Source organism: Prunus mume, linkage group LG2, assembly GCF_029339155.1.
Source record: "Prunus mume cultivar Tortuosa linkage group LG2, ASM2933915v1, whole genome shotgun sequence".
Taxonomy (NCBI): Eukaryota; Viridiplantae; Streptophyta; class Magnoliopsida; order Rosales; family Rosaceae; genus Prunus; species Prunus mume.
This window is the reverse complement of record NC_142699.1, coordinates 30,703,687-30,724,369: the sequence shown is the minus strand read 5'-3', so window position 1 is coordinate 30,724,369 and position 20,683 is coordinate 30,703,687. Positions and strand designations below refer to the sequence as shown.

Sequence of the window (20,683 nt, the reverse complement as noted above, 5' to 3'; positions counted from 1 at the left end):
TTAGTCACTATATCATTCAATATATACTCAAGATGTAATGGAAGTCACTTGTGTTTGTTGTTTGAACATTTGAGTGTTATTTTTACTGAATTCTCTACATTTATGTAAATGATGTTGACATTTGTTCCGCATAGGGTTCTTTAGTTTTTCATGTTGAATCCAACCATATAAAGAAAATAAAATTTGGATTAACGGTTGGAAAGTTACAGGTAAAAAAGGGAACAAAGGTTGAAACTAGAAAACACAGGAAATTCATAAATTCATTTCTGACCAAAAAGTGCTACAATACCCGAGTGATAAAGAAGTGATAGAATGGTGATAAAGCAGTGATATAATGGTGATAAAGAAGTGATACAACAGTGATAAAGTAGTGATACAAAGTGCTGATTGTATTTATCTTAAGTTTCTTGGTTTGTATTTAGATAATAGAATAAGTATAAATATCGGATCGGTACGAGTTTTTGTCGGATTAGAAATATTGTTCCGTTAACCAAACCAAATATCTCGGTACGGATCGGATCAGAATAATTAAAATTAAAAAATAATTATTTAACCAAATCAAACCAAACCGTCTGTATGGTATGGTCGGTACGCGGATAATTCGAATGAGGTGCCCACCCCTACAATACACCATTTAATGAAATAAATTAAAATCAGTAAGTTTTTGAATACCACAGTATTTTTTCTTATATTTTAAAAGTCCTAATTGAATATTACCAGACTTGTATTGATTATTTAAAAATCCTAACTGAATACCACAAGACTTTTATTGATTACTTAAAAATCCTAATTGAATACCGTTGTACTTTTAAACTTCAAATAATCCATTAAAATCTCAATTGAATACACTCTCCTAAAAAAACGATAATTATATCCTTAAAACTTGAAAATGTGTGTCACAAATAATGAAACCATGTCTAGTTCGTCTTTCCGGTTTTTGGGCCTTCTGGGCAAATGAGGGAATTGAATACCCTCGTTGGATGCACAAAGGAATGCACACCATTAATAGCATGTTATCAGCAATAAGTGTTGGAATGATTTTAATTTATGTTTTTTTTTGTTTACTGATATATGAGTATTAGAATTATTTCAATTTCTAATTTTTCATGCGTTTATTATTAACACATAGATATAATGAATCAAAAATTATGTGGATTTCACATTAAAGTCCGTAATCAAATACCCTCACAATTAAAATTAGTATAAACTAGGAAAGTAGTTGATTTGATTCCAATTATTTGATTCTCCTATCTAATGACATGTTTACTTATTAGGAATGAGAGAATGCATGAATCGAGAAACTTAGATAGGTGAATAATTGATCTGATTTTAATTGCTTGATTCGCCAATAAAAAATGTTAAAGAAAAAATGGGTCGAAACAAAAGTTAAATTTGATATATCGATTGATATTCGTCCACAGAAAAAAAAAACTAAAAAAACTAAAAAAACTGAAACATCTAACAGAATGTTAAACCAACCAAGTGAGCTCCCAAAGATATTTTTAAGAGTGATGCCATCAAGTGGAACTGCCCAAAAATAAAAAGTTGTGAAAGAAGAGATGGTTTTTGTTACTACAGTAGAGAGGCACGGTCTCAAATCTGACAGTGCAACAACCAAGAGAAAGCAGAATGCAGGCACCCGCTCCACGCACCTCCAAACCTGCGTCGGTGCTTACGTTTACAAACTCGCCACCAAAACGCCGTTTGGGGGTTTCCTCAGCCGTCAGACTCTGCGTTCACGTGGCACGTGCCAACGCGCCTATTGGAAAGTGACGGAATCCATGGGGTAAGCGCTGTGGTAAATGGACCTTACAACACGTGGATCTGCAATATTGACGTTATCCTCGGGCCCACCCTCACAATACTGCTGACAACTTCCCCAGATGCTGACGTCATGTGTCAGAATTTGTAAGGAGGGGGAGTTTCGGTTTTACTGTTTGGCCACGGAATATGACTTTTGTTCTTCTTTTGTTTGATAAGTTTCTTCATCAAAGTCTTCCAATTTAGTTAAGTTGGATAGATCGGAATAGAGCGGATGTACTTCTTATTGTGCATCTAAGTTTGAATCTCCGATATTATAGTTTTAGGTTAAATTTAAGTAAAACATTGTTTCTTTATTCCATTAAAAAAACAAACCTTGTTAACAATATAGCTATTTTAATTTGGGTCACGGACTATTTTGTGTAAACTCTCCCTTCACCTCGTAAGTATTCTAATCCTAATTGGACTGGTTTTCCTAATTAAACATGTCACAATCTACAGTCTTGAATAGTGACTTTATTTATATTTGTTATGGGGCCTCCGATCCCCAAACTCACCAAAAAAAGAAACTCAAATTGAACATTGATATATTCTGGTCCCCACCCACATACATAGTCAATTAGGTGGGTAGTAATCAATTCAATATGTAAAGGAGAAAAAATAAGCAAAGAAATAACTTTTTTTGTTTTACAACAAGTTAACGGGTCTAATCCAGTAAAAAAGAGCATTGATGTGCATTTTTGTTATAAATAAAGCGATCAACTAATCTAGGATGGGGGTGCCACACATAATGGAATTGGAACTTGTACCATGGGGTCTGCAAACAAACACCTCTACCACTGACCCTCTAACTCTTAATCTGTAAGTATTTGTCAATACTTTAAAAAGATGTCGAATTCTACTTCTTATATTTCAACAAAACAACAATAAAAAATGTAGAAGCAAGCTAAATGAGACCATGGTATAAAAGTAAAGGTAAAACCAAGTTGTTTTTTATTTTTTGGAGGAAAAAGGTAAAAGCCATAAAGTTTTTTAACTTGTGTGGGGAATATCCTTTTCCTGAACTAAAATAAAATAATAAAATAACTAAGCCAAGTCTCATTCCACCTTATAAGTACTCTGACAAGGTTCGGTTGTTCTTTATTGGATTCACATTAATTGTCCAAAACTCCAACCCCCGATCTCTCAAAAAACCCAGACCAGATCAAAACAAAGCTGCCCCATAAGAACCAACTCAGCAAGATCAAAAAGCAAATCCGAGAAAAGCCCGTGCCTTTTGGTGAAGACCAACCCAAGAAACAAAGATCAGAAGAAACTAAAGACTCAGGAGAAAAATGTGGTTGGTGTATGTCTGTGATGAGGAAGAGAAGGAGCTGGGGAGGCAGCAAGCCCCTGGATCATGCCCACACTGTGGAGGCAAGGTGCAGGCTGTGGATGTTGAGGCCCAGTGGAAGCTTTGCTTTCTGCCCATGTGCTTCAAGATCAAGAGAAAGTATTTCTGCACTCTCTGTGCCAGGCGCTTGGTCTTGTACTACTAACAACAAGTTCAACAACACCAGCGTATACGATTAGTAGCAGAGACCAAGAAACTTAAAGCTCTCTCTCTCTCTCATGGATTTTAGTTGTGGCCCTTGTGGGTTACGATGGGATTCAGGAACCATGGGGTTTTGTTGTAAAAATGATTGTTGGATGGTTCTTCATTTGAATGCATATTTTCCAGTAAATTATTTACTGGTTGAAATGTTTTGGGTCTGTTTTTTTATATATATATTATGATTCTGAGCTTAAGAAGATCTAATTAAGATGGGTGGTTTCCGTTTTCTTTAAGTTTTAATATGTTTAGAGGGAAGTCGGTCACTAATCCTTAGTAATTAGTATGCCTTTCTTTGCTAATCATAATAATTAGTGAATGTGCAAAAATGAATTTTAGAATTATGGTTAGATTTTACCAGATTTAATCATTTCCTCTATGTTTTCCTTCGATTCAGGGGATGGAATATTGAAAATGGACAATCCGTACTGTGGTTTTCTACCACCAAGTACCAACTCTTTTTCTTTTCTTTTTTCGCCGGCCACAACTTTCCTTCTGCATAAAATCTTTCGGCATGGAAATGTCCAGACTACCAACTTGTAAAGGAAAGAAGCCCGCCTGGATTTCTCTAGGTGGAACTGGAACGAGGAGGCCTTAATTTTAATTAATTAATTTTTTAAATATTTTTGGCCAACTGAATATTCATTAAGAAAAAGACATGTGACAGAAGTTTTGAGTATTCTTGAAGATGGAGAAACTTTGAGAAACAAGCATGTCATCAAATCCGAATGGGTTAGGAGGGTTTGACTGGCAAATTATTTTATTTTATTTTATTTTTGTTTGGAATTAACAGCGTTAAGGATATAGCATTAGGAATTTGACGTGTCATGTTTTAGATCGTTAGATTATTAGAATGATTAAAAATCTTAGTAAAATGCGGTTAAATGCACAATTCGGAATCCTTAGCGTTGATTGCCAATGATGTAATTCTTCGATAAGATTTGAACCACACCTCTCCATTATCTGCAGAGCCAGAAGTTGATTCATTTTTAGGCCAAAGTCAGATATGGTGGGTGTGAGCTCAAGTTAAAGTTAAAAACTATACATGCAAACAGACAAAGAGGTGAGGTGGTTACGAATCGGACCACTAGGATTGGATGATTTTAGCAGGATGCAAACCACACCCTTGTCGTCTATCTGCACAAGTGGATGAGATTTCACTTTATTTTTCAATGTTTGCCATATTTAAGCATGCATTAGAGTGAAGGGGCCGAACGACTTACATTACACTTCCAGTAAACACTAATTATTTTTCCATGGCAGAAAATAAAAACACTAATTATTTTTCGATTTTAAGATACTATCAAACTAGGACGGTTCCTAACCATTCAACAAAATGGACACTAAATGAGACTATGGGTATTTAGTGATCGTATGTATACGAGATTTGAATTTAGAATCTCATTCAACAAAGCGGATACTAAAAATCACTAAACTAAGGCCTCCATCTTGAACCATCCAAAAGGGCATAATGATTTTTTCTCCATGTAAAAGGTGTATGATTTATCAAAATTTAGAAAAGGTATAATTATTTTTCTCCCTGCAAAATGCATAATTGACATCAAGTAATTCAACTTCAACACGTATAGACTTTGTTTGGATGGAGCTACTTGAAAGAAAGTTTAAATTTGTTTAAAAAAATTAGAGAACATTAGATTGTATGTATTTGAAATAACTAAATATAGTAAATTTGGAATAGATTTGAAACGATTATATACAAGGAGTCATTTGCAATCCACTTATTTTCTTCATTTCCTTCTTATGCAAATCTTGGCATACATGAATTGTCGTAACTTTAAACAAACAATTTAACCTTATAATGTCATCTAAACTCCTAAATTTAACATACACAAAATGGAACTTCATATTTTCCTTTAAAAAAATAACTAAAAAAGGTGAAATATTATCTCAACTGACTGTGAAGTGGGGGATATTTCATTGAAGAAGTTTGTAATGCTGCTTAAAGAAGAAAATAAGGTGCTCCATAATAAAAATGGTATATGAAAGAAAGCGAAAGGTTGGACCGCAGCCATGGCCACTTCCCTTCTTAATTATTACTTCCAATTGAATTTCTGGTCACATGGTTCTGCATATCGTCGTGCAACAAAGACTATAATACATGGGAAACCTCAACCCAAGTGTTTTGGTAGCTTTTTTAGAATTAAGGAAGTGAGCAGCGACTTCTGGTGGAATTGAATAACGGATCAAAGTACAAATCATGAATTGGGGTAAAGGGTGAGAAGCCTTTTTGGTCTGTCGTAAGTAAGTGTTCATTATAAGTAGTTAGTTTTTTAGTGGTCCACAAGAAGGAAAAAAATCAACCAAGCTGAAGATCTTTTAGTTATTTGATTAATGTTGAAGAACACGTAATCCCACGTTGGAAATTTAACAAAATAGAAAGTTCTATATAATAAATGGTTCTACTCCTACTAACACCAAGACCCTTTGTGATAAACCCCACACCTACTGGGCTTTGTAGATAGTTAAGTTGGAGACAATATCAGTGTAGTAGTAGTGGGCTGATAGCCCTTCTCTCTGAAATTTAACAATTAACATTGTGATGATTTTAATGCGTATAATACTAACACTAGGTTTGTCTATTTATTTGGTAACAGTTAGATGCCTAAACGATTCCCAATTTGATCGATTATTGCAAATGTTCTTTAAAATGGTGACATGAAAGGAAGACGGTTCCAATCAGCTAGCAAAACCATGTTACAAGATGAAACGTGAAAGGAAGAAGGTTGAAGGGGAAGGTACAAAGAAGAACGTAACTAGTATTTGGGTAATTAGTCGAAGGCCAAACCAATGATTTATGTGTAGTTTTGTGGGTTTGATCCACGTGTTTGGGATTTACTTTAAGATCTCATACCTCATGCTCTCCTGGGATTGTGGGGGGTTTTCTTCATCAAACAGAGAGAAAGAATAGCCATCAAGTGATCTTGTCCCATAACAGTCTGTCTGTCGAAGAATTCATCTGTGGGATATATAAAGTACCATTTGGCATGGCCAAGAATTTGATCATATCCTCTCAATTATGTGATGGAAAACTTCCTTTTTATATATTATTACTTCGTATTTGATGACTCAGAGGAAATTGTTCTAGGTTGTGAACTTTTGGATCCCATTTGTACCTCTTTGTCTTTGATTGATGCATTCCATTTCATTTGTAACAAATGTTATTAATTTGTTTATGTCTTTTCAAACCAGCCATACATTTTTGTTCCCATCGGAGAAAGTCGAGGGAATATGTTCATAAAAGAATTTCACGATGTTTTCAGGACAAGACATGTATGGGGTCTGGCACGGGGTCTGGTACCTTCGCTACTTCAATAAGTGATTACTACTTTTTTTTTTCTGGACAACCAATGATAATGTTGTCTTTGCAATCAAACTTATGTTTATTTCAGACCTCTATTTAAATTTATTAATAAAAAAACATAAGGATTTGAATTCACCTAGGTTCTAGGTTTGATTTTCTCCTTCTCCGATTTCGTCGTTTCATTTGTATTAAGGTATTTCAATTTTTATATGTTTCGATTTTCTCCTCCTTTAATTTTGCTTGTAAGTGGTTTCAATTTCAATTTCGCTTATAAGTATACGATAACTCCAGCCGTATTTGAGTTGGGAATAAGTTATTTTTAGCATCTGTATTTGAGTTTGAAAAAAATATTTTAGCTTTGGAGTTGTTGGATTGCAAAACCATAGAACATGTCCACGATTTAAATATGGAGGGTTTTTCTATTTAATTTGTTTACTTTTTATACCAACGATACTAGAAGAAGGAACTCGACCTCAAATGCATGAGTAACTGTTATTAACCACTTCAAATACATGAGTAACTACTATTAACCACTTACATTATAAATCCTTCGTGTAAACTTGAAACATAAAGTACTTAATTCCTCAGTGCCAAAAAATAAAAATAAAAAAAAATAAAAAAATAATAATAATACACGTCCACGTAATAATATACATGCGATGATATTGAATCTTGCAAAACGTCACACACTGTAACACAAAACTTGTCACGCTCCCTAATCACTCACTCAGTCACTCAAGTGAAGAGTCAATTTTGTGAACAGATCTGGAAAAGGCAAGAACATCATCAGGGTTTTTAGCTCCTCCACCACCCTCTTCACCCTCATGGCTGATTATGCGTTCTTCAATGATTGCTTTGGCCGCTGGGTCAAATCCATCATTGGTTTTCTTCTTGCACAAGCTTTCTGCAGACCCAGCAGCACCATTCTTCTTTCCTTCTTCTTTTCTCTTTGACTCTTCCTCCATCATCTGCTCTCTTCTGTCTTTGTGAGCCTCCATTGCCCCCGTCTTTGTATAAAATATTAGGGTTTATTGTATATGTCTATTGGGTTGGATGTGTACGTAGTTTTCAATCCATGAGGCTTCTTATAAAAGAAAATAACAGAAAAGAAGAAGAGTATACACGTGGCCTGTGGGCTTGAGATAAATCCAGTGCAGGTATAGGTGTTAACACAACGTGTCTCCTCTGTAGGGCATAGTCCAAGGAGGCGACACGTATGGGACAGGCACTTTGACATATAATGTTTGTTTTCTTTGCAAATGTGGATTAGGCTAGTTACCAAGATTGTATATCCACTTTCTTACATCCGAGTTCAATCTCCCTACTCGTACATTAAAATAGTTTATAGTATTGCTTTGTAGAAAAATGTTCGGTTCTCTTTCATTTTAACATACTAGAAAGTAAAATTTATCTAAAGCTACAAGATAAGTAAAATTTTGTGACACTTAAAGCTCAACAAGCTACGAGGGTTCTCCCTTTAAATTGATTTCAACTTACAAAAGCATCGAAATCCTTGATTTCAACTTATGTTAAAATAGCTTAAGGGTGTGGTTTTGAGAGAATATTAATTTACAGGGAAAGCAACTTGCTTGCTGACGGCCTTGCTAAGCTAAAGTTTCAATTGCAAAACTTGGATGCTTCTTGTAATTCTTACTTGAAAACCCTGCCATTTCTGTGGTTAGAGTTTTATTGATGACCTTAGCAAGAGCTGCTACGCCTAGAACAGGAGTTTTTATAGGCCCTGTGATTGCGAAGGCAGACGACAGAGAGAGATGGAATATAAAGGTTAAGACACAATAGATCCTAAAAACACACAACACTACACAACGCCAAGTACCACATAGAGCTCTCTCACCACAGTTATTGTCAACAACATACCACATACAGCTGCACAAGTACTATACAATCTCAACAAAACATGGCGAATGGTAAATCTAACCCCAGCATTAGGACAAGGTATGATTTTTTTTCATTCCGAAAGGCACCCATGGGAATACCAAATGCATACTCCAATGTCATACATATATACTTTGCATAATGCCAAAATCACCATTCCAAAAGGCAGGCAAATGACTAGCATTGAAATGCTTTTACTGTTTCAAATGACTAGTATCGAGAATCCAGTGCTTTGAAAATCGCATTCCACAACATTTCCAGGTAAGAAAAATAAAACAAAATCATGTTTGTAAAGATACGACCACTTAAATTTAACAAGGAAACAGGGGAACTAAAAGTCTGATAAAATTGATTGACAAGATAAAAGAAAGTAGACACCTCAATCTCAAAAACAAAAATATCAATATCTTGCAGAAACCTGATTCATCCTCCTGATGCTCTTTGATGTAATCTTCACGGTTTCCAGCATCACCACATTTGACATAGTGGTTTCTCTTCTTCTTTAGACCACCCAGGGGTGCCTTGAGCTTAAGTAAATAATTACATTAAACAAAGGAGGAACTCTGGAGGGACCTTTAATCAGAAATGATAAAACCCTACAGTACAGCAAAGTGATTAGAGCACTGAGCAACCCGAAGACTCAAGCTTCTAGAAATTAACCCCATAAGAGAAGAAGTTCTGAATAATCAGATTCTTCTGCCGTGTACAAATTTTTTGCATGCCCATAAAGAAAGAAGTAAGAGCTAATGGGAACTCTCCCATAAAAAAGTGGTTATCAGAATGGGACAATGTTCTGAAAAGAGCTTCATATGTTAATCCTATTTGCAAAAATGAGATTATGATGCATTAGGGCAAGTGTAGCAGTAAGTATTGAGTAGTAGAAGAACAAAAGGTTAACTGGGAGTCCATATTACATAGAGGCACGTGGGTTTGGCACTGAAATTGGAGACTTTTGAAAACATACAACGCAGAATATTGTTTTAAAAATCAAAATTAAAATCCAAGGGGGCATAAGAAGAATGAGCTACCTGGTGATCGCAGTTGCGGCAAGCATAGAGGAGGATCCTCTGGTCCTTGTCCTCTATTGGGTACAGGATATTGTTCTGCAAAAACATAAATTGGAACCCAATTAGGGATAGGCAGGGGCCTAGACCTATCCCCGTATCAATGCAAAATCGCAGCTTCCTTGTATAAAGTTAAAAAAAACCAATGGAAATTTAACAAATAAAAACTTTGATCTATAAAAACAAAACCCCAAGTACAGTGCAAGTTCAAATAAAGCAAGAGTACAAAGAAAGAAATCACAAGAAACATCTACAAAGATTATTTTACTCCACACTGGCAGCATGGATAATCCTTCATCTAGGAAGCCCCAAAATTACAATGAACTAATTCAAAACTTAACATATCTTGAACCATACACAAGCGCTCTCCTTTATGCTCCATCACCTCAATTTAACGCTTTCTGCTGTGTCTCCTGCTCTTCCTCCGGCTCCTCCTATCATCAGAATCGGATTCGGAAGCTGACTCTGTCTCAGAAGATTCAGATGATGAGCTGTACCTTCTACGCCGCCTTCCCATCTTTTGCTTCTTTTTCTTCCTTCTGAGCCTCTTCCTTTCCTCTTCTGAATCAGAAGATGAACTGTAATCTGAACTAGACTCCTCTGAAGAATAATCAGATCCTGTAACTGATGATGCCTCACTATCATCAGTATCAAACACTGAAGCCTCACTATCACTGCCAGAATCAGAAGTTGCCCGATGCTTCCTCTTGCTTTTCTTTGACTGCTTTTCACTCTTCTCTTCCTTGTTAATATTATCTGGATTATCCAAATCGAAGGATTCTGAGACCTTCATCTTCAGTTTAGGATTTTTGAGTTGCTGGGTCCTAGACGGTCGCGAAATGTAAACACGTTCGTTCTTGCATTCATATGTCCAATGCCCGGGCTGATAACACTTCTGGCATTGTGAAGCTGCACCAGCAATGGTAGATACATTTGACTTGAGGTCTTTTCGTTCACCCAATCTCACTGCCTTTTCAGTACTCATCAAATACATCTGTCTCTTGGCTTCCCTTTTCTCCTGCCATCTGCTGGGTCCTTCTTCCTTCTGCCCATAAGCATTAACATTGCGGGCAGCAGCAGCTGCCGCCCTTTCAGCCTGAGCTCGACTAAGACCTTTTGCAGCAGTCAAGGCTGCAGCCTTGATCCTTTCAGCAGCAGCCTCAGCTTTTTCTTCTTTCTTACTTGACATGTTCTAAATCACAACGTTCAATTTGGACAACCAATTTGGACGGCAGCAAAACCACGAACCAGAAAATAAACCAAAACAAAACTCTGCGTAAAAAAGAAAATAAACAAACAAAAAACCCACGTATCAGAAGCAAATAAGGAACATCTGCACAAGCCATATCTTATTCGATGTAAGAGAACAAATTCATATAAAAAAAGGAACTCGACAAACCTGTATCTACAAGGCCGACAACATCCCCTTTCTCTTTCCTTTTGTTTTCAGGAACCAAAAAAAAATCTGTGAAAAAAAATGAAGAATAAGAAAAGAAACACCAAATTTAACAACAAAGATAGCATGTTAGAGAATGAAAAATACAGACTTACAGTGCAAATTCAAAAGCTTTGAAGGATTTGAGTTCAAGGCTCAATACTCACAGTGACAGAGAAGAAGAGGAAAGTTGTAACTGTTTAAGACTTAAACAGGGGAAACCGAGAATGAGATCAAATCTTCTGATTTCGGAACCCTAAAGTGCTAGAAATAGAAAGTCAAGCCGACAACTCGAGATTTCAGAATGGGAGAATGCTCGCTAAATTGAGGAAAGCGTAAAAAAATTTAGGGTTAGACCCCAAGCCTAAGTCCAGCCCACTAAACAGCGGACCATGCCCACAACGAGTTGGGCCGGGTTTTTTCTTGTTGGGGTTGATGACTCCATTGGCCCGTGAACTCGTGGGTCAAATGATGATCCCTTAATTGAATTTTATAACTTTTTGAAAAAAGAAAATATCCAAAATGTTTTAAACTTTGGGAGGTGGGAGTTTGTAGTGTTACTAATCAGGAATTAGATTTCACTTGTGGAGGATTTCTACATTTATTTCACATCAAGGAATTAAAAAGTAAGTGGGCCCACACAAAATTAGGAATTGAATTCATGATTTTGGAGGAATTCAATTCTTGAGTGTGAGGAGGTATTCTAATTCATGGATAACTAACCCATTAGGAATTCTTTTTTTTTTTTTTTATACCCATTATATCCTCACATAATTTTAAATTTTCAAATTTGCCATATATTTTAACCCAACAATAAGGACATTTTAGTAATTAGTACCACTCATACCCTAATTTCATATGATTTAATAAACAACTTCAATAGGAATTCAGAATCTAACTCTCCTCAATTCATATAGTTTAGTAAACAACTTCAATAGAAATCCAGAATATAATTCTCCTCAATTCAATTCATCATAATCCAATTACAAATTAGTAAACATGTCATTGATTGCAAAACCCACAAAACATGTCCACTATTTAAACTAGCCTCTCCACATGCGCTTCCATGCTTGCTAGAGGTTTTTTTTTTTAAATCAAAAATTTATTTTAGAATTAAATAATAATAATGGGTAGTTGTGTTCCATAAAAATATGATCCATTATCTGATTTTTCTTTTAGTTTTGTTAAATATGAAAAAGTGTGAATTTACCATATTATCCTCATTTAATTAATAATTTTAATTCTTAATGTTTGCATTAACTAATGACATTTTCTGGTATCAGTGATATTAGAGCATTAATTCTTAAAGTGTGAATTTACCATATTATCCTCATTTTATTATATAATTTTTGTTTTTACTTTATATCAGTGATATTAGAGCATCAACAGCCTATTTAGTAATATTGGAATGCTTAAATAGGTGAGTCACATTATCAAAACTCTCTCCAACACAATTGTCAAACTCAGTCATCAAAGATGCAACCTATTTCTCTCTCTTCAGAACTACTAAGTTGAGCAGTGGTTTTCAAAATATTTCATTTTACTATGAAAAAACAAAATCTACCTTGAAAATGTTAAAAACATGCACTTTTTCTTTTCAGGTAATAAATACATGCACATTCTTTACATGTTTTCAAATTTTTATTATTTTCCATAAGATGACATTAATTAAATTGAAGAGTATGTTGGGGCATAAATGATTAAAGTAACAAATAAACCTTTTCAAATTGTCACATAGGTCAACAAACTTTAATTTGAAGAGTTAGTTTGCTACTATATTGAAGATGCTCTTAAAGTAGGGAAACTCGAATTGATGCAATTATTTTCAACACTTGGGAGCTTTAGCTATTGGTGTGGGATAAAATAGTCTCGTAGAATTTGGATTAGAGTAAGGGGTGAAAATGATGGGGTCGACTAAGATTAGACTAGGTTAAGTGTTTGATTCCCTTCCATTGTAACCAAAAAAGAATTACAAGTTTTAAAGCCAACCCTAAGAAAGATGATGTATTATACACCAATCCCTCATTAGAGGCTGCAAGAATATGTTGGGGCAGCGTAAGTGTGCGGTTTTTGAACGCATTTAACCACAATTGTCATATAACACATACAGCTGCAGAAACAATCTCAAAAGACCATTAGCATTAGGTCAGAATGAAACTTGGCATTTCATACCAACTCAATAACGAGATAGTCTCCCACTCCTGTTAAAATAAAGACTGCTATGTCGTACATAGTATAATGCTGATATCAACCATTCGAAAGGGTAGGCAAACAGAGCAAGTAATCAATTGAAATGCTTTCACTGTTTCAAATGACTAATACGGAGAATCCAGTGCTTTGAAATTTGCATCCCACACCATTTCAGGGAAAGGAAAATCAATAAGACTGACAAGGAAAACCATTTGTAAAGATACGACTTAAATTTAACAATGAAATAGGGGAACTAAAAGTCTGATAAAGTTGATTGACAAGATAAAAGAAAGTAAACACCTCAATCTGGAAAACAAAAATATCAATATCTTGCATAAACCTAATTCATCCTCCTGATGAGCTCGTTGATGTAATCTTCACGGTTTCCAGCATCACCACCTTCGACATAGTGGTTTCTCTTCTTCTTTAAACCACCCAGGGGAGCCTTGAGCTTAAATGGCCAGAGAAAGTTATTTGCCTCCTTGAAGTGAGGTCCAACAGTCAATATCTCATGGATGAGGTCCTCCACGCAGATAATTCCAAACTTACCCAAAGCCTGTGATTTCACAAACATGTCAGTGAATAGATGCAAATGTGTTCAAGGAAAACTTGATCCAGATATCATTTAATTTACTAATCATATACTCTGTTAACAAACCTGTTCAACAATTGAATTGTCAGTCAAAGCGGTTCTCTGTTTGTTAAGTTTCCCATAACCCCTCTTGTAGATTAGTTCTTTGACACTCTTCAAATTAGGATACCTGAAGTCCACAGCTTAATATATATTAACAGAAAATTAAATATATAAACAAAAAAACCTGGAAATAACCATCACCAGTCTATGAAGCTCCAAAAAAGAAAAATGCATACCCATAAGTCACATAGGGTTCAACCCTATGCAACATGTTCAATGTGGCCTTGTTTACTTTCAAGAAGACACCATTGAATATCTACAACAATCAGAAAAAAGGAATGAAAAATCAGATAATTTAACTATCTCATGAATTTTAATTAGCCTAATTTAATTACCCATTTCAGAAAAATGAAACTTCAATTGAGGTGTTACCTGTCTCAAACGCAGAAGTTGCAAAATCTTCTTAGTTTTTGGGTCAATGGCATTGATTCTGAACGTTTCAAAAAATAAAAACCCAAGAAGACAAAAATCATAATCAACAAACACTCAACCAAAGAGACACCAAGTAGAAGAATCCATAGCCAATGTCACAAAATGCATACATACCCACGAATCCTGACAATGAACAACAGCTTGGCCTCTGGGTTGACATAAAATCCACCCTTCAGCTTCGCCTCACGCTTCAAACTAATCAACTCCGTTTGCTGACAAATAAATTTCAGGAAAACCAAACCATCAGAGCCCAATCCAAATCCAAACATCAAGTTCAAGACCGACAAATAAAAAAGAAGATTTGAACAATATTCAACGATGGGGTATTGTATATGTACCTGTTCATCATACTCTTTGGCATACTGCTTGGCCCGGTTGTAAATCAACTTGCGGTTTTCGGAGTTCTTCTTCTTTGCAGATTCAAGGCCTTGCTTTTTGGCAAGAGCCCATTGCTCCTCTCTCTTTCTCTTCTTCAACACTGATTCTGGAACCACTGGCCCTGCCTTCACTTCTTCGCCCATCTCTGCAAAACTGGTGTGAAGAGAGGAAGAAGAAGAAGAGTTTAAAAGACAAAGGAGGTGTTGTGCGGCTGCAGGTAGAGAGATGAAATGGAAGGAGCGAAGAAATAGAATTTAGGGTTTTAGGAGACTATAATCGGGTGCGATAAGTATAAAGAGATAAAAGTGAATGCATGTTTATGACCAATAAGGTAACGACACCTAACAATTACAGAAATTTGAGAAAAATAATTTTTTAATATGAATAATTATTTTCTCCTTCTCCTCCGTGTAATACTAATAACAAATAAAATGTTAGTGTTCGTAATTTTACGAAATTTCGGGCCCGAATATTAATTTCACTGCCACAAAATAAACCCTAATTCCTCCTAAACCCTCTCTTGGAGTTGGAGCTTTCTCCCTCCAAATAAGCTCAGAGCTCAGAAGCCTCGCATGCCCAAGTCCCTAACAAGCACGCAGGACACTATCAACCCTACCCTTCTCGCCTTCAGGCCCCGCCAAGTTCAGCTCGCAAACCTAGAAAATATGAAGCACAGTAAGCCCAATATCTCCAGCGACAGCACCCAAACTCTAAGTCCCGGCCAAAAGGGTCCACTCCTCCATGCTGTGGCTCGTTTCCTGGAGAGCAATGGATTCTCCAAAACCCTGAAAAAGTTCCGGTCCGAAGCTCAAATCGAGGTGGGCAGCTGTCTATTTTCTGTTTGGTTGCCTAGAAAACAGAGGAAAATGCAGAGCATAATGGAATTTATTTTGATGCGTACTCTGAAGTTCTAAAAGACACAATTTTTGAAAACCAAATAGACCCTAAATGATTGTAGGATTCCTCCTTATCATTCCTTCCGTTTGTTTTGGACCTTCTGTTATTTCCATTGTAGAGGTTTAAGTTGCCAATATAGTTCAGTTCATATCTATATGATGTTTTTTTTTGCGCTGGTCCATATATATTATGATTAAATAGTAATGAGTTTGTAAAATTGTCTCAGAAGATGGAGCTGGGAAATTTGATAACGAAATTAGAGAGTATAAATTGATTGATACTGAATTTATTACAAAATTGGTTATTGACCCTTTTGCAGAAAAGCGGACTGAAGGAATCTTCACTGGATTTGGAAGAAATGTACTGCAAGTTGATGTGGTAAGTTGATAATTCTTTTAACTTTCTTTTTGTCTCTTAAAGAATTTAAATCAAGATGGTCATCAATTGTAACATCATCTTCAATAAGTTGGAAGTAATTCTTTAAATCTTTACTCAATCTACTCACTTCCATGCTTTTTGGGTGTCAGTTTGTTATTATTATTATTTTTCTGAATAAGGGCATGACTCAGTATTTTGACTCCAGATGACAGTTTTTGTTGGGCAGCATAAATTTCTAAAACTTTTGTTTTCTGATTTTTGTAAGTTCAACGATGTGGAGGTAGCAACATTGGTACTGTTATGCTCATCTTTCCTGATATAGTTATTTGTGATCCGATGATTATGTAGTGTTCTCTATAGTATGACATCAATTGTTATCACTACTGTGATAGATTTTGCTAATTCGTTAAGTGGTTCTAAATTACAGGATTATCTTTAAAACAAAAGTTGTCAGGGACTCGTAATTTAGATGATTATCATAGGTTTTTTGTTCAACATCCTAGAATTCTGTTGATGACAATCACTGGCATGAAATCCAATGCAAAGAGTCTCAATGCTGTCTGGAAGACCACCATAATACTCAATGCATTTGGTGGTTCATTCATGCTGCTGTTTAGTTAATCATTAACTTTCAGTTTCTATTCTAATTGTACTTGTGCTTCTCTGTTATGTAGTAATAATGGAGTCACAAATGTCAACAGCCAGAAGAAGAAAGGTATGCATGAATTTATAAATATGTTTGATATGCATGATCTAATCAGAATTCTCTCTCTCTCTCTCTCTCTCTCTCTCTCTCTCTCTCTCTCTCTCTCTCGTATGGGAATGTGTGTGCATGAGCAGGATATAGTTATATCTTTATTATTTTTTACATAAGTTCTTATGTTAGACTTGTCAATTCTGCACAGTAGACGTAAAGGAGCCCGAAAAATTGTTGGAGGAGACTGAAAAGAATTGCATGGAGAAAAAGAAAAAGAAATCTAAGGTAGCTTCTGATTCACTTGCTTCTGATTCTGAGACAGAGAAGAAACCGAAGGATAAGAAGAAAAAGAAGAACAAGTCAAGTTCTGATTCTGTTGATGCAAATGGAATTGGTAAATCAACTGCTGATGAAATTCCAGTGGATGAGAAGAGTGTCAAACCTAATAATGGTAAGAAGAAAAAGAAAGATGGTTTGGTTTCTGAAAGTCTAGATGGTGAGGATGTGAAGGTGCTTGGTATAGGAGATACAAATGGAACTAGTTCTACAAAAGATAATTTGAAGATATCAGATGTGGATGCTACCGGTAAGGATAGTAAAAGGTCCAAGAAAAGAAAAAGATTAGAGTCTGAAGGAAATGATTCGCAGCCTGCTGACAACAGAGAAGATGAAGAATCCAAGCGCAGAAAGGTAGAGAGTTTAAAAGCATCCAAGGGAAGTGAGCAACCAGCAAATAGTGATGCGTCCCTAGGAAAAGCTGAAAATGCTGGTAAAGATAGTAGAGGGGAAAGTGGTCAAGTTGGTCCAGATGTGTTTCAAAAGGCTTCTGTTACGCAGCTTGATGGCCAGGCAAATGGGAACCTAGAGAAAAGTGCTGAGAAGTCTTCGATAAAGAAAAGCATGAAGAAGCAGCGCGATGGTTCTGATGAGGTACTTCCTCGATCTTTGTGTATGAGAAAGCATGCTTGTGAACTATTTGAGATTAGAAGTTGTATCCCCTCTGTATGGATTTCTACTGCTCCTCATTTGCCAATTTGCTACATGAATTATATGTGAAACACCATTTATTTGTAAAAGCTGTGATCTTATTTATAATATATCTGACTAAAAGAAATCAATCTATTCCTATCATAAAAATGCTTAAATACATGTTTACTATGACCTGACAGTATGTTAGGAGTTGTCAAAGTTTGAGAAGGGTTAGATTTTTACTAATCATTTCTGCATTGAAAAAACACATCCATATTTATTCAAGATTCCTTGATGGTCAGAAAAAGCACATCCTTATGTCCATCATTCAACTATCTTGTATATTGGACAAAATCTATTTCAATGGTATGTCCCCTTGGGAATCTCTGTTGGGCCTTAGCCCTTTTAGAGCTGCCATATATGCTATCACCCAATTATATAACAAGTAACGCTAAGACGAAGGAAGTTTGGTATATTTTGTTTTATCTATTGCATGCAACACTTAATAATGTATTGATTTTATGGTTTTGAAAGGTCCCAGGGTTTTATGACTTGATGTAGATGGTCTTATTGAAAGTGTAATGTAAGATGGTTAGGGAAGTGAAGTTTTTAATGATTTTTGTAACGATTAACTATTTAAGATGTGAGTGATTCATGCGGCGTCTTTTGAGACTCTGGTTGCTACATGGCATGTCAAATGTACTTTTCCTTTTTCATGTTTTTTTGGATCTAAGCCATTTCAAAGGAGGTTTTTATTGTGAAACTTCTAAACTGCTGTGCTTTATACGTATGCATGGGTTTTGTATGCAGTGCTTGATGATGTTGTTGTTGGAGTGATGTATGTTGCCTTTCTCTATTCTCTCTTTTTGCACGATACGGATGTAGCTTAAAGGTTTAAATAATGTTTATAAATGCTGTTATTGCAGCCAACGGCTTTTAAGGCATTTCAAAGGGTAAAAGCTGAGGAGGTGGAATTCGTAGACGAGAAGCTTCGGGATAATTCTTACTGGGCAAAGGTGTGAGACTGGTTGGCTTCTGTATTTTTTCTTCCACCCTGTATTTATTTGTGTGTCCACTAATTTTCTCACTCTCAATTCTGTGCAGGATGGTGCAGAGATTGGCTACGGTGCAAAAGCACAGGAAGTTCTTGGGCAAGTTAGAGGAAGGTGTGTATACTGATTGCCACTTGTTTGTTAATGTTAACTAAAGACATTGTTGTATTTCAAAGTGTTTTTCATGCTCTTTTATTATCATCTTGCTTTTCCCTTTGCACAAATAAAGTAAAAGTAGTGATACAAAGTATTTCATGATTATACAACTCCTATGAAAGTTGACTAGTTCTTTGATTGCTACAAGGCCTACTATTTTTGGTGGCACAAAAATGTTGGGTAATTATAAAAAAATGCACATCACTGGAAAAGGTCAAACCAATATGCCCATTGAACTGAGTTGTGCCAAGTGTAGTTGCAATATATGAATGAGTGACAAAAGATTAACAATCAATATATCTACGATTAGGTGGGGATGCCACCAATCCTAGACAAAATGTTATGAAGAAGAATTGTTTGAGATGGTTTGGTCATGTTTAGTGAAAGGCTTCAAATGTATTGGTTAGAAAGAGTTATTTGATGTAAGTTGGAGTCAAGCTGTGCAAAAGTTATTGGTTGACTGACAGTTACATGGGTGTTAATTGGGTAGATATTGATCATCTAAGATGATGGCTTTAGAATGGGGTTATATTTCATAGTGAAAAAAGGGCCATCTACCTGACTTGTGATAAAAGTTAAGTTTAAATGCCGCTTGTGTCTTTATTCACTTGAACAGAAACCCCCCATATTGGTCTCTTTAACGGAAACACTAGCATACATAATGGAATGGTATTCTTGGGAATCATCTTGGATGAAGAATGGAAGGGGGTTCAGTAAATTAAAATGTTCTCAGCTGATTGTCCTGTAACACAACACCTACATGCGCATGCACGCACTAAAATGCATTGTGCTCTCTAGACACTTGTTTCTTAATTATGCTTTCAATTGAATGTGTAGAACCTAAATCTCTATCTTACGCAGGGATTTTCGTCATGAAAAGACTAAGAAGAAGCGTGGGTCATACAGAGGAGGGCAGATTGATCAGCAGTCACACTCAGTCAAGTTCAATTATGATGATGAAGATTAACCGGAAACCTTTCCTGAGGCGCAAGTTTACAGAAACAGTATTCGCTTGCAGAAACACCTGCGTCTTTTATATTCTGCACAAGTTTTCAATGAAAGGGCTTCTACATGTTGAGAATTTATTTTGAACTTCACGTTTTTCTTAATGTTTTTTTTTATGGGATGAGCCTCTTTATTTCCTTCTTAAATATTGAAGGCGTGCTCCAGTCCTTGATTGTATTTTTTCTCAAACTAGTGGTGGTCATAAGAATCCTTTCTATTTGTTATTTTTTATCTCTCTTCTTTTACCCTCAGGTTTGAGATCCGATGTATTTCATTGCAACTTCCGTGGTTACAAGATGAGCAAACGAAATGTCTGTGTTAGTAGCTGAAGAGACGTTTTTAGCCTCCATGGTTACACAACTTCTTGGCTACCTTGTTAGCCTGCCAACAGTCCACTTCTCCATTTATTATTATTATTATTACTGCATACAGTGCAATTCTCCATTGCTGGGTGTCTCTTCCTTATTTTGTGAAGTTCTTATTTCTATTTAAATCTTTAGAAAATAAAAAGAAAGAAAGAATAGTAATATTATATTTAAATCTTCAACTTAATAATAATAATAATAAATAATAGGTTATTATATGTATGAATGTGTGTGACATCATGTAAGGTTGAACACAGCGTTATATAGATATTTTTTAGGGAAAATGTATATGATTATATCTGCACTGTTTTTAATGTTCACCAATGAACCTTCCAAGTGAATCGAAATAGATGTTGGATCAATCTTGCAGGTGCAGTTATAAGTTCCCTAGAGTCTACCTA

The 20,683-nt window shown here is 35.7% G+C and overlaps 4 protein-coding genes across 6 annotated transcripts; 2 read left to right on the top strand and 2 right to left on the bottom strand.

Annotated features, from left to right (window-relative positions):
- The first annotated feature begins 2,874 nt into the window (after positions 1 to 2,874).
- Positions 2,875 to 3,502, top strand: LOC103323638 (uncharacterized). Its single transcript, XM_008225642.2, has one exon. It carries the CDS (start codon positions 3,096 to 3,098, stop codon positions 3,297 to 3,299), a length of 204 nt encoding a protein of 67 aa, XP_008223864.1. The 5' UTR covers positions 2,875 to 3,095; the 3' UTR covers positions 3,300 to 3,502.
- A 6,284-nt stretch (positions 3,503 to 9,786) lies between these two features.
- On the bottom strand, positions 9,787 to 11,371 carry LOC103323636 (uncharacterized). Of its 2 annotated transcripts, none has more exons than XM_008225640.3 (3): positions 11,237 to 11,371; positions 11,034 to 11,099; positions 9,787 to 10,906 (listed from the first exon to the last, which is right to left on the bottom strand). In XM_008225640.3, exon 3 carries the CDS (start codon positions 10,821 to 10,823, stop codon positions 10,026 to 10,028), a length of 798 nt encoding a protein of 265 aa, XP_008223862.1. In that variant the 5' UTR covers positions 10,824 to 10,906; positions 11,034 to 11,099; positions 11,237 to 11,371; the 3' UTR covers positions 9,787 to 10,025. The 2 variants fall into 2 exon arrangements, with proteins under 2 accessions (XP_008223862.1, XP_008223861.1); XM_008225639.3 differs by having other exon boundaries at positions 11,186 to 11,367.
- Positions 11,372 to 13,470: 2,099 nt separating this feature from the next.
- On the bottom strand, positions 13,471 to 15,003 carry LOC103323635 (large ribosomal subunit protein uL30y-like). Its single transcript, XM_008225638.2, has 6 exons — positions 14,724 to 15,003; positions 14,500 to 14,597; positions 14,326 to 14,383; positions 14,130 to 14,209; positions 13,918 to 14,020; positions 13,471 to 13,815 (listed from the first exon to the last, which is right to left on the bottom strand). Exons 1-6 carry the CDS (start codon positions 14,904 to 14,906, stop codon positions 13,600 to 13,602), a joined length of 738 nt encoding a protein of 245 aa, XP_008223860.2. The 5' UTR covers positions 14,907 to 15,003; the 3' UTR covers positions 13,471 to 13,599.
- A 244-nt stretch (positions 15,004 to 15,247) lies between these two features.
- LOC103323634 (nucleolar/coiled-body phosphoprotein) lies at positions 15,248 to 20,141 on the top strand. Of its 2 annotated transcripts, none has more exons than XM_008225637.3 (7): positions 15,248 to 15,581; positions 15,980 to 16,038; positions 16,713 to 16,753; positions 16,947 to 17,665; positions 18,631 to 18,720; positions 18,809 to 18,870; positions 19,774 to 20,141. In XM_008225637.3, the coding sequence occupies exons 1-7, from the start codon at positions 15,336 to 15,338 to the stop codon at positions 19,877 to 19,879; spliced, it is 1,323 nt and encodes a 440-aa protein (XP_008223859.2). In that variant the 5' UTR covers positions 15,248 to 15,335; the 3' UTR covers positions 19,880 to 20,141. The 2 variants fall into 2 exon arrangements, with proteins under 2 accessions (XP_008223859.2, XP_008223858.2); XM_008225636.3 differs by having other exon boundaries at positions 15,249 to 15,581; positions 16,944 to 17,665.
- The last annotated feature ends 542 nt before the right edge of the window (positions 20,142 to 20,683 follow it).